The sequence below is a fragment of the Antechinus flavipes genome, chromosome 6 (assembly GCF_016432865.1).
Source record: "Antechinus flavipes isolate AdamAnt ecotype Samford, QLD, Australia chromosome 6, AdamAnt_v2, whole genome shotgun sequence".
Taxonomy (NCBI): Eukaryota; Metazoa; Chordata; class Mammalia; order Dasyuromorphia; family Dasyuridae; genus Antechinus; species Antechinus flavipes.
The window spans coordinates 189805166-189818436 of record NC_067403.1 but is presented as its reverse complement, the minus strand read 5'-3'; the positions used below and the strand labels follow the sequence as shown (position 1 = coordinate 189818436).

At 36.6% G+C, this 13271-nt stretch overlaps 1 protein-coding gene across 4 annotated transcripts in view; it reads right to left on the bottom strand.

Moving 5' to 3' along the window:
- The window catches only part of SORCS2 (sortilin related VPS10 domain containing receptor 2), a 1241960-nt gene that overhangs the window by 84785 nt on the left and 1143904 nt on the right, over positions 1-13271 (bottom strand). For all 4 annotated transcript variants that reach the window (XM_051965561.1, XM_051965559.1, XM_051965560.1 and 1 more), the window contains exons 13-14: positions 11922-12013; positions 9975-10082 (exon numbers count right to left, since the gene is read on the bottom strand). In XM_051965561.1, coding sequence (XP_051821521.1) covers positions 9975-10082; positions 11922-12013 — 200 coding nt within the window. The remainder of the gene's footprint in view (positions 1-9974; positions 10083-11921; positions 12014-13271) is intronic.

Below are 13271 nucleotides of genomic sequence, written 5' to 3'. Positions count from 1 at the left end.
AATCTTCTTGGTTCTAAGCCCTGGTGCTTTATCCACCATAATGTTCCTCAGCCGCCCAGTCATATAAAATAGGTACTCAATAAATGTTTGGTCAATTCTATTGTATTCATTCCCTCCTTTGGCACTCTATTCCATAGCTAGGTGACTTTAATTGTTAGGATTGGTTCTAGAGACAAGGAAGTTTTTCCTAACATTAAACAGAAATCCATCTCCCTATAACTTTTCTGTGTGGCCTAGTTCTGCCTCCAGGCCAAACAGAACAGCTCTACTACTCCCTCTCCTCCCTGTTGATCCTTCAAACAGAAATATTCAAAGAAGGTAGACCAGACCAGTGATCTCTGGAGATCTGGGAAAGGTTGTGAGGAGCTGACTGTGCACTTAATAGGAGCAGTAAGTAGTCCAAACCTGCAGGCAATTACTATATCTTAAACCAGAGGCAAATTCTGAAACCAGGGGGAGCCCGGCTGGAGGAGGTCATGCAGAATTTGGCCTAAGGCGACAAGGAACTAAGTGAACACAGAAGTTGGTCCTATCTGTCTAAATTACAGGGGAATATGAGCAAAAGATTCAAGGGCTCAAATGGGAAAACAGATCCCCTCCTTATTTTGCTTTTGCAGCCACCCACTGGCAACCCTTAATGAGGACTTCTGATGAAGGGAACCTCTGAAACAGAGACCTCTGTGAGTATGCTGGATAAACAGTTCAAGCCATAGACCTTCAAAGGACAGGCATTTCAAACATGCTTTTACACTTCACTGACAGGTCTGAAAAGTACCCTTCAAGCTCATTTTTTTTCCTTTAGACACAATATCCTCATTGCTGTCCAAGATCTTCTAAGTTTCTCCTTTTTGCTGCTGAATAGAGCCGAGGTCTAGGACACACAGTGAATAAATAAAAATGGTTCCAGTTACTATTCCAAATGCCAGCTACTATACCAGGCTAGTAACCTGCGCTTGTATTCTTTTTATTTTCTGTAAACCAGTTTTAAATCCAAATGGAAGGGAAACCTTTGGAAACTTATTTTAACAAGCTCAAAGAATACATGTAGAACTTTGCTCCTTCTGCCCCCAGTGAAATATTTGTGCTCACTTTACAAGGGAACAGCTTTGCTCTCATGTTACAACACCTTTAAGTCAAAGATCAGATTTTCTCTTACAGAGAAATGGGATGAAACACAAGAGCATCCATTTAGAAGACAAAAGTTACTTGGAGGCTGGTTAGCTCAATTCCCTCATTTTGTGCACAAGAAAACTAAAGTCTGGGAATTTAAACAGCTTGTTCAAGATCATGAAGGTAGCAATCATCAAAATTTGGATTTCAATCAATCAATCAATAAAAATTATCAAGTACCTACTATATATGCTACTATGGCTAAATACTGGGGATTTGAATCCAAGCTTTTTGCTATTATACCACATGATGCAGCAGATTTGGATTTTGTTTATTTTAAGTCTGCTCTTAGTCAGGAGGGTTCTAGATTGATAGAATGATGTTGTTATTTATTCTATTTGTCATGTTCAACTCTTTGCAAATCTAGTTGAGTTTTTCTTGGAAAGGACACTGGAATAGTTTCCCATTTCTTTCTCCGGCTAATTTTTATAGATGAGGAAACTGAGGTGTATTAAGTGACTTGCTTACAGTCAACTAGTAAGTGTCTGAGATTGGATTTGAACTCAGGAAGATGAATATTCCTGACTCTAGCCACTTCACTGTGCTACCTAGAATCATAGTGCAGGTATATCTCAAAAAATGGAAATGATGCTAGAGGCTTTTTGCTTATTAAAGCAGTTTCTTTCATTTGAAGAAGAAAGGGGCACAGTAGATAGAGTGCTGAAACTGGAGTTAGCTGTGTGACCTTGGGCAAGTCACTTAACTGCATATCTTAGTTTCCTCAACTATAAAATGGGGATAATAATAGCAAGTTGTTGCGAGGACCAAATACAATTAATTATAAAATATTTACTACAGTGGCTGATGCATAGTGGAACTCTAATAAATGCTAGTTTCCTTTCATCCTTCCATTTTGGGGAGTTCTAATTCTTCATAATTCTCCCTTATGCCTAGCTAAAAATCACTTGTTTCTGGAGTCACATAGAATAAATAGATCCCATTTTTACATGACAGCCCTTGAGATAAATGAAGACAGCTAGTATCTGTCTTCTTTAATTCTTCTCTTCTGTATTTTTAGTTCCTTTGACCAATCATTATGTAGCGACACCATGATAAAGACTTCTGGCTTTGGAGTCCTTGGTTCACATTTTGCCTATCACTTATTATCTTGGTCAACTTGGCCAAATCACTCAAATATTTAGTTTCCTTACCTGTAAAATAAACAAACTGGAGTAGACGGCTTTTAAGGTGTATCCCAGCTCTAAATTTATGAAGTGCTGTTAAAAATGATGATAAAAATATCAATAATAGCTGGTCTTTATACAGCACTTGAAAGTTGGTAAAATGCTTTTCAAATATTATCTCATTTGATCTTCACAACCACTCTAAGAAGTTAGTACTGTTATTATATTCACTGGGAGTATTATAATCACTGGGAACTGAGGCAGACAGCAGATAAAGTGACTTGCCCAGAGTCACACAGCTAGAAACTTTTTGAAGTGGGATTGAACTCAGGTTTTCCTAATTTAATTACCTCTAATAACACAGCTTGAACAGGAAGGGACCTTAAAGGTCATATAGACTAAGCCCTTCATTTTATATATGAGGAAAGGTTAATTAAGTAACATGCCCAGTGTTAGAACTAGTATGTTATATAGAGATAAGATTTGAACTTCAATCTTCTCGTACATTATCCACTGTCAAGAGATGATGTGTTATGTCCTCTCTTCCTGTCTCAATCCTAGTCTTTTTAGGATTGGATGGAAAAGAGAATTCATGTTGGGGAACAGGGAAAGATAAGATTGGCTAGTAAAATGAAGGCCATATCACAAAAAGTTCTGAATGTTTAAAAAAAGAAATATATCTAAAAATTAACAGATCAATTGTTTGTGTAGCTCACGACATGGCTTCAAATGCCAGTTAAAGGACTAACCAATTAGCTTCAGCTCCTAATGCCAAACTAATGGAAGAGATCAAATGAATCCACAATACTGTTGTCTTCTCAAGTTAGACTGCAGAATTTGTGGTTTGAGCTGGTTATGACCACTTAAAATTTAGATAAACTGGAGTTTTTCCATAGGAAGTGATTAGGATGATTATGAATCTTGAAAGGAAAATGAAAAGCAGAGAAGGTCACTGTCCAGTTCAAGGCTAATTTCTAATTTGTCAATGCACTTCTTTAAATGTGGCATCCCAGAAACAAACACAATACTCTAGATGTTGTATGATCAGGACAAATTGCAAGGGAATTCTAGACACTATTCTAGACATTTTATTTATATTAATATAGTCAATAGAAAAAAAGAAAGTGAAGAGGAGTCAAGCATCCTAGGTTTGAATTAATGAATTAAACACTTGTTAGGCACTTAATGTGTTCAAAGTTATGTGCCAAATGCTGGTGATACAACTAAAAGAATAAGAGACCCTGCTATCATGAAGCTTACCTTGTAATGAATGTGACTGAGTTCTGCCAATAACTTTTTGTGTGATCATGGAAAAATCATTGAATTTTTCTAAATGTCAGATTCCTTATAGATAAAATTAAAGGGATAGACTAGACAACTTAGGTCTATCAGCTTTTTGGGCTATCATATTATATTTCTGACTCACATTGCATTTATGGCCACCAATCCCCCCTTATCTTTTTTTTTCATATACAGTTTGTTTCATATTCACATTCATAGCAATGTTTCCATCCTATACTGATGCAAGTATTTTTTGTCCATAGATAAGACAGAGAGATCATGAATATGACACATGTCTTTCAAATATCATGAGGTCAATAAGTGTAAAGATGAATTAATTTGTTCTCCTTGGCCCTGGAAGACAGAGCCAGGAATAAGGGGTAAACATTGCAGAAGCAAATTTAAACATGATATAAAGAAATTTTTTTTAATGATAAGAACTTTCCAAAAGTAAAACGAGCTACCTCAGGAGATTGTATGATCCCCATCAGCAGATGACCTCAAACAGGGGTTGAATGGCCATGCATCAGGATTTTTAGAAAGGGGATTCCCATTCAGGTGTGAGTTTGGTCAATGACTTTTGAGATTCCTTTTGCTTCAAATTGTGGGAAGAACTTTATGAAAATCAGAGTTTTCAAAAAATGGAATAAGCTACCTCCTGAAGTAATAAGTTCTTCATTACTGGCAATCTTCAAGAAAATGTTTTAAAATATTATTTGTGATAAATAGAAATAATACTATATGCACACATGTACTGTATTATTCTATATTTCTACTTACCACAAAGAACATGTTTTACAAAATTGTACAAAAACAATAGTTACATAATATGAGAGAGGGAGATGAGAAATATAGAATATGAAAATATTCTACAAAACTAGAAGGACATATTGCATTAGATTGTGATTAGACTAGACAACATCTAAAGCTTTTTCAAATATTATATATGGGCTTTTAAGGTAGTTTCTAAAGCATATATATATATATATGAGAGAGGGAGGATGAGAAATATAAAATATGAAAAATATTCTACAATACTAGAAACATTTGCATTATATCAGACTAGACAACATCTAAAGCTTTTTCAAATATATCATATGTGCTTCTAAGGTAGCTTCTCAGTCTCATATATATTTATATTTATATGAGAGACAGAGGGTGAAAATATAGAATATGGAAAATATTCTACAATACTGGAAGGGCTTATTGCATTACATTAGACTAGACAACATCTAAAGCTTTTTCAAATATTATATTATATGTGCTTCTAAGCAGCAGTCTTAAACTAGAGTCTATGAATTTAAAAATACTTTGATAATGACATATAATTGATTTCCTTTGAAATTCTCTATATATTATTTTATGCATTAACATTTTTAATTTGATAAAGGGAGATATAGATTTCACCAGACTGTAACAAAGAATCCATATTACCAAAAAGGTGAAGAACCCCAGATCTGGGGTAAATATTGACACAAAATAACAAACTTGTATGGCTATCAGAAGAAAAACTTTTCAGGGTGAACGATATGAGGTGAGATCTCTCAGGACAGTTGTGAAAATCCAGTCAGGCTTCATCTACTTCAGAATGGAGTAGACCTGAAGGTCTTTGAGAATTGATCCAAGGACATACTAAAGTCCCTTTCCTGCTATACTTTCATGACATCATTTTCTCCCTATTTCAATCAAATACGGGCAACTATGTACTTATTGGTCAAGTTCAATTTCTTGGGTAGTTCCCTCATTTAAAATGTAAGACCCTCACAATGAAGATGAGGGTCAGTGGTGGGAGGGATATTTGCATTAGGAATTTAAGTGTCAAACCTGTCCAGAAAGTTGCCTCCTCTCTTCAATTGCTGCTCGAGGGGTGGGATGCCTGATCTCATGACAACATACAATAAACTTTTGTTTTGCTCCTAAAGATCTCTCCAGCTTTTTTTTTTAATGGTGACCCCTCACCATTTCTGAGCCACACAAGGGCATAGGGTCCTAGGTGAGATTTCCTTTTGCTCTATATAGAGCAATCACTACTTTGCAGTCAATTTTCTTCACTGCTGGGAAGGACTGATCAGAAGCACTAGCACCAGAAAATCTTGGTATACATACGATTAGTGTGTATACACCAATTTCTTACAATTTCTAGCTGGGGGAGAAGATTGATCTATAAGGTGGCTCCAGATAAAACAGAAAGTTTACAACTAACCAGGTTTGTGTTCCTGAGACTATGATGCTTCTTTTACCACTGAGTGTTGAACAATAACTGGCTGCTGACAGCAGAACTCATCAGTTTGATGTTCGTATCACTAAGTTCCCATTCCCGTGACTGTTACAGTGGGGGATACAGGAACATCCATCTGTTGCTAGCAAATATGTGCTATAGATCAGCCTCATATGACACATAAGACCTCAATAATTAATGATAATTAGCACTTTACAGACAGGAACTAATTAGATAATGAATCTCCCTCCAAGCCCTCTTAGGTTAGTAAATGCCATTATCTCTGTATTTTGAAAATGCTCAAAGCGGGGAGCTTAGAGTGTAGTTAGGCCTTTATTCCTCTGTGCATTTTTTGGAAAATGTTTGTCTATTTAACTAAAGGATCTTGACTTTTTAATAACAATAAATTAAATACATTATGCCCTTTGCAGCTGCAAAGAACTTTCACATTCATTATCTCCTTTGATCTACCCAAGAACCTGGTAAAGGAGGTAAAGCATACATAATCATTTGTCCCATTTTATTGACAAGGAAACCGAGGCCCTGAAAGCATGGGAGATCAACTCAACATCATAGGAATTTAGAGTATATGAGCTTGGAACAGTGAGAGAGCTTAGAGTCATGGAGAGAGTAAACTTTGGAGCTGGGAAAACATGGGTTCAAGTCCCATTTAAAAATTTTACTGTCCTGTGAGAACTTGGGCAAGTCATCTAAACTCTTCATGTTTCAGGCCCGAGTGTCAAGAGTGTACCTCTGTAATTGGGAATGTATGTTCACTCATATTTTGAGTCTTTTGTGACCTCATTTGGGGTTTTCTTAGCAAAGATAATGGAATGGCGTGCCATTTTTTTCTCCAGCTCATTTTACAGATGAGTAAATTGAGGCAGCATTAAGATTCTGAGACTTAAACTTGGGAAGATGGGATTTTCTGATTCTGGACCTGGCATTCTATTAAATGTGCTACCTAACTGCCTTAATTGGGAATATTGAACAAAATGAATAAAAATACAATAGAACACAGATAATGTTAATATGTCAATGCAGGGATCATCATGCATCTTAATGGCCTCTTTCTTTTCTTTCTTTTTTTTTTTTTTGAGGCAATTGAGGTTAAGTGATTTGCCTAGAATCACGTAGCTCATAAGTGTCTGAGGAAAATATAAACTGATTTCAGGAACTTTGTGCTATCTACTGCACTAGCTACCTGTCTCATAAATACTTCATTGTTCAGTCATTTTAGATTTTTTGTAATTCCATTTCCCCCCCCCCATCCAAAGATGCCGAGTGGTTTTGTCATTTCCTTTTCCAGTTCATTTTACAGATGAGGAAACTGAGGCATACAGGGTTAAATAACTTGCCAAAAGTTACCCTGGTAATAAGCACTTGAAGCAGGATTTGAACTTACAACTATGAGTCCTCCTGAGTGCAGAACTGATGCTCTATCTACTGTAGCCCTTAGCTGCCTCCCCATTTCTATTTGAATTTGGAGGACTGCTTCTAGGTTACTCCCTGACACTCTTAAGTTGCAGAGAAGGGGCTGACCTTTACTGACAGTGAGCTCCTTCCCCTGGGAGCTCCTTCTACAAGTATAATCACAGGTCCAGTCCCTATCATATATGTAACAAAACCTAAGGGATCAACTTTAGCTTTTCTGTTATGAATCTGATTTCCTTGTCATCATTAAGATACTTCTGTCATGACTCTAAGTATTGCACTGAATTGATTTGGTCTAATATAATACTGATGATAAGATCACAGAACTCATGGATCTCAAGGCACTCTGGCTCCAATTACAAAATCGATATGATTGTGCATTCTGTGTTGGAAGGCAACTGGCTGGTCAGCTTTGAAAGGTTTATCTGCAAACTCCTCCCCAGACAGTTTTGGAGGCTTTATTTTGCAAATTAAATGAGAGTGCATTCATGGACAGATGTTCCATAGTCGTTTGCATGTTAACATCCAGCTGAAGTCAGTGGGAGTTTATGTGTGCAAGGATTACATGGCTGGGCAGAGAGTAAGAAAAACAGCAGTCAATTTGCTCCTTCCTGATATTAGCTTCCTCTAAAGCCATGGTCCTTGCCACAACCCCGAGGCTGCTGAATTCTGCCTGCCATATTCATGATTTTTTTTTTTGCATAAAGAATAAAGCGACAAAATAGATCAAATTGTCCAGGAACAGTCACTTATATAAAAAATGATTATTCTCTATTCAGGCAATTTATGACTCAACTCTTCAAGGTCATGATTGTTGTAATGCTTGGTTGTGTTTTTATCATAAAGCTGAATAAGATACATGAAAAAAAATTAACTTAGTTGAGTACTGGACAGCTTTTTAATGATGCTAATTACTTATATAGGATCACAGAATTATTAAATTAAAGCTAGAAGATGCCTTAGAAATGATGGCATCCAACCCTCTCTTTACAGGTAAGTTAATTGATATACATAGAAATGAAATGGCTTGCCCATGATCACATGATATCTGAAGCAGCATTTTAAATCAGTTCTTTCTGAGTTCAAGTATGGCTTAGAGAAATAAGATGAATTGTTCATAGTCTTATAATTGTTATAGAGTTAGGTTTGAACCTATATCAGGTTTCTTTTTACTACTGCAAAAAGCTTCTCTTTGAGATTTTGTTCTGCTTTGATCACTATAGATAAGCCAGAGGTATATTTGAACCTATCTATATAAAAACAATTATGGGAATCTCTTTCAGAATTAAAGTATTTCCCTTTGGCTACTATGAAGTGCAGTCTAAAAAAGTATATTCCAGGTGAAGATCCAGAAACATGACTTAAGCAGTTCAAAGGGAAAAGATTAATCTGCATATGAAGAGTTCAAATGGAATACTTGCCCTGATGAAATGAAAATCTCTGAAATACTGAGCATTATTGTGATGGACACACAAAAAAATGGCATAAATCATCATAGTGACACAAATCATCATCAAAGATATATATGACCAGAAAAAGTAAGCTGGTCATATCATGATGGCGAGGGATGATAGATGGACAGATCAAGGGCTGCTCTAGCACGAATAAAATATGAAAAGAACCAGAGGAATTCCTCTTTTTCACTGGAATACTCCTTTGTAGGAGATTTCTGAAGGATAAAAAAATGCACAGATATGCGTGGAAACCTTAGGATTTGGAGGGGGAGCCTTATAGATCATTTTGTTCCAAACATCTCATGGGGATTACACTGAGTTCCAACAACAGGAAATGGCTTCTCCATGACCATGAACATGGGAAGCAGAGGAAGCATTCCAAGATTTCAAACTCTCTGCTTTTTTCACTGATGGCTTGTGCCAATAGTGTTAATAGTTATATTGACAAGGACACAGATCCAATCAAATATAAATATACTACTATTGTTATGATATTAAGGTAGAAGATAAGATCATAGGGTTTAGAAAAGAGATTTTAGGAACTGGAAACAAGTTTGGGGCAAAGAAGTTTGATTGAAAGGAAGATTAAATAAAGCAAGAGAGGGAAGGAGGAGGATAGGAAGTCTTATGGCAGGTTGTAGGTAAATTCACATTAGAAATTGTCAAGTTCTTTGCATCTTCCTATCTCGGACCAACTAGAGAGTGCTTTTAGGAGGATGAGTGGATAATAGCAATATTAGAAGGAACTTCTGATAGAATTAAGGATGTTTTACCCACAGAGGAGAAAAGTGAGGATTATGCAATTGATGCTTTAAAGTATTTGAAGGGAGAAGAAGGATTAGATTTGTCCTGCTTGGCCACAGAGGAGAGAACAGCTAGCAGCGGGTGGAAGGTATTTCTGAGAGGCAGGTTTTAGTTTGATAGGAAAAAAAAAAAACAGGGAGGGGGATACTTCCTGAGAATTAGACATCCCTAAAGTAGAATGAGTTGCATCTGGAAATAGGGAATTATTTCTCAGGTGGGTGCTAATTGACTGCTTAGTGAGGATATTGTAAAGGAATGTCTATTGGCATATGAAGTAGACTTGATAAATGCCCTCTGCAGTCCCCGACAGTACTGAGAAACCAGGATTCTATGATTCTAAGAGAGAATTAAGAATCACTCTTGTTCTCAGGTACAGGCAATATTAACCACAGTTCATTACATGTACACGTTAGGCCGAATACTGCCAGTCAAACTCAATTAAGTCCTGAGTTAAATAACTGGCAGTTAGAGAAGAGGATGGTCACTTACGTCATCACCAGAGTCTCATCCCCTGGCTCACTTAGTAATCCATCCACGAAGACAGAAGTACTAGTGAAATTATGTGTGCTCCAGGTATGACCTTCATCAATGCTGAACCTAGAGAAGGAGAGAGAAAAGGGAAGTGAGAAGGAAAGAGAAGGAAAAAGAGAGAGGGAGGGAGGGAGGAAGACAGAGAGAGACAGAGAGAGAAAGAAAGAGAGAAGAGAGAAGAGAGGAGAGAGAGAGAGAGAGAGAGGAGAGAGAGAGAGAGAGAGGAGAGAGAGAGAGGAGAGAGAGAGAGAGAGAGAGGAGAGAGAGAGAGAGGGGGGATAATAAAAGGCAAAGAGGCAGAGAGTAAGACATGAGGAAAAAGAGGGAAATGGGGGAACACAGAGAAAGATATAGAAACAGAGAGAAGGAGAGAAGGAAGGAGGGAGGGAGAAAAGAGAGAAATGTCACATTTACTTGTCACATCTGATCTCACTATGCAGGGGTATTCCTTAAACAAATAGCACAAGAACATTTGCATCTATGTGTGCATGTTTCCTTTTTCCATTTGTTGAGTAAAATGTCAACCTGACAAAAGAGGACTCCAGGTACCTACAGATCTAGTCACATTTCCTAAAAGTCAGCTGGGTTTGTCTAGTCGTAAGTATTTTAATTAACTAAATGTCATCCCAGCGCTCCCACCCACCAGCCCCACTCAGATGCCTGTGGGGAAAACCAGGCGGAAAATGTACCACTGACAACTGGCAGCATTCCTAACAATCTCTGGATCTTGTCAGATGATAATTATAATAATAATAACTCACTATAATATAATGGAAGTGGTGTTGTGAGAAACACACACACACACACACACACACACACACACACACACACTCATTCATATAAGTCAGGGAACTTGGGTTCTTGACCTAGCTTTGGAACTTCATATCTGTATGCCTTTAGGAAAGTGATTTCTGTTCTTTCAGACTCATTTTCCTTATTCATAAAAGGAAGAGAATGGGACAACATGATGTCTAAGATCCCTTCCATATTTTAAAGTTCTATGTTTCTACAACATGCATGCCTTCAGACTATAGCTGTAAATTTAAAGGAACTCCTGTTGGAATAAGGATTCATGTTTTCTTATGGGCCCTAAGTGCTTCCCATGATATGTTCTTATTGTCTGTTAGCGTTACTGCCCAAACCATTTGATTCTCTTTTTAAGGACTGATGGAAATTTCAGGTCTTCCCCCGACTCTTTCCATAAAGAGACATATTTTAGACATGATAGAATGTAGAGTTGGAAAGACTTTAGAATACAGATCCATAACATTATTAGAGCTGGAAGAGATCTTAAATACAGACTATAAACTGTCAGAGCTAAGAAGGGAACATAAACACAGACTATCAGTGTCAAAGCTGGAAGACATCTTAGAAAATTGAACATAAAACATTAGAATTGGGAGAGATCTTAGAACACAAAATATAATAATGCTTTAACTGGAAGACCCCTTAGAAAAGAGATCATAACTAGTTAGAGCTGGGAAATTAGAACACTGAATATACAGTGTTAAAATTGAAAGTGAACTCAGAACACAACATAACATTGAAGCCAGAAGTCATCTTGCAACACCATAGATTGTCAAGGCCAGAAAAAAATTTAGAACAGAAGGCTAGAATTGAAAATGACCCTAAAGATCATTTAGGCCAACTCTGTAATTTCACAGATAAGAAAATTGAAAGCCTGGTGATGTTAAATCACTTATCCAAGGTTAGTTACATAGCTACTTAGAGGAATTGATAGACCAACCAAACATTTGGTTGCTCTTAATGGTCAGATACAGCCTAGGATCAAAAGTCACTGGGAAGAAATAAATTAACAGTTTACCCCTTCTTCTGTCCCCTTTCCCCAATTTCCACAATCCATATTAAGTGTACTCTCTCTTCTGTAAAGAAGAAAAGCCTTACTTGAGTATTTTCAAGGGGATGGAGGTGTCTTTGATAGCCACAATCACTCCACCGTGATCCAGGTACAGAATGTGGTGTTCCTCTTCAAAGACCTAGAAATCAGGCCAAAGAGAATCACTGAACTGAAGCATTCATCTTAAAAGGCAGTAGCAAAATAAATTGCAATTGGAAGCCTATAAACTATTTCAACTATTTATTTTTCAAAGAATAATTAGCAATAGCAACAACAAAAAAAGTTCATGCCTTTAAAAAAAATCTTAAAAAGTATTTCAAAGAACTATAGCCTTTTGGAATTGTAGGGGAGCTATTATTTATGATTGCTTTAAAGTTATCTCTAGCTAAGGTATTTCACAGTTGATATCTATATTATATACAATACAATACAATGATTGAAAGATGTGAGAAGAGAAGATCTTATGGATAAAAGTTTCCTTCAATAGCATAAAATTCTGCCCTTATGTACCAACACTGAAGTTGTATAAGCAAGGTCTGGATAACTCCTTCCCTGTAAGCTCAATAACAATCCTTTCCTGCTTCAGGTAATGATTTAATAAGATTCCTCAAAGATTCTACTTTATGGTGATTTCAATTAAATCCCAACTTGATGAGGACTCCCAAAATTAACACCACCATTCTAGAATTAGAAATGATCTCTTCTTCAAGATGTAAACTTTAAGAGAGTGTATAGTAAAGTAAAGTAAGTATAGAATAATAATTGGCCTTGGAATTAAGTTCTGATTCATTATCAAGTCATGGCCACTTCCCTTCTTGGGAATTATTGCCATCTGATAAGGAATTTTTAAATTTTTTCCTGTTCTAACATTCTAATTGTTTAAAGACTCCTTCTAGTTTCAACAATCTATATTATCCTAGGGTCCTCCCAGCCCTGGCATTCAGCAATCTATGTTGAAATGTCCATTCCAGCTCTTACCTTTTATATTTTAACATTTTTAAATAACTTGTTAAGATTCTAAGTGAAGTATTTCAGCATGGAAAAGGGAGATTGTGGATGGAGTTCAGTCTTTGTCTTAAAGGTCTAAATGGCAGTTTCAGGGCTTAACAAATATGTCTTTAATTTTCTGAGGTCATTGGTCCCAATCATCACAGTAGGCAACCACCTGCATTTCAGTTTCCTGTTTTCTTCCTATGGGAGTTCTAGTGAGACACGAACTTCAGCAAAAAAAGATTATATATGCGCAAGCACACTTCAGGTTGTAAAATGCCCCATAAATACAATGTGCTGTGTTTTTTGTGATTAACATCTCCTATCAGTTGATAATATAACATATTTCTCCAATGGCTTTCCTAGTAAGAGCTACAAAAGGAAGATTTTCAATCTACCAATTCTTT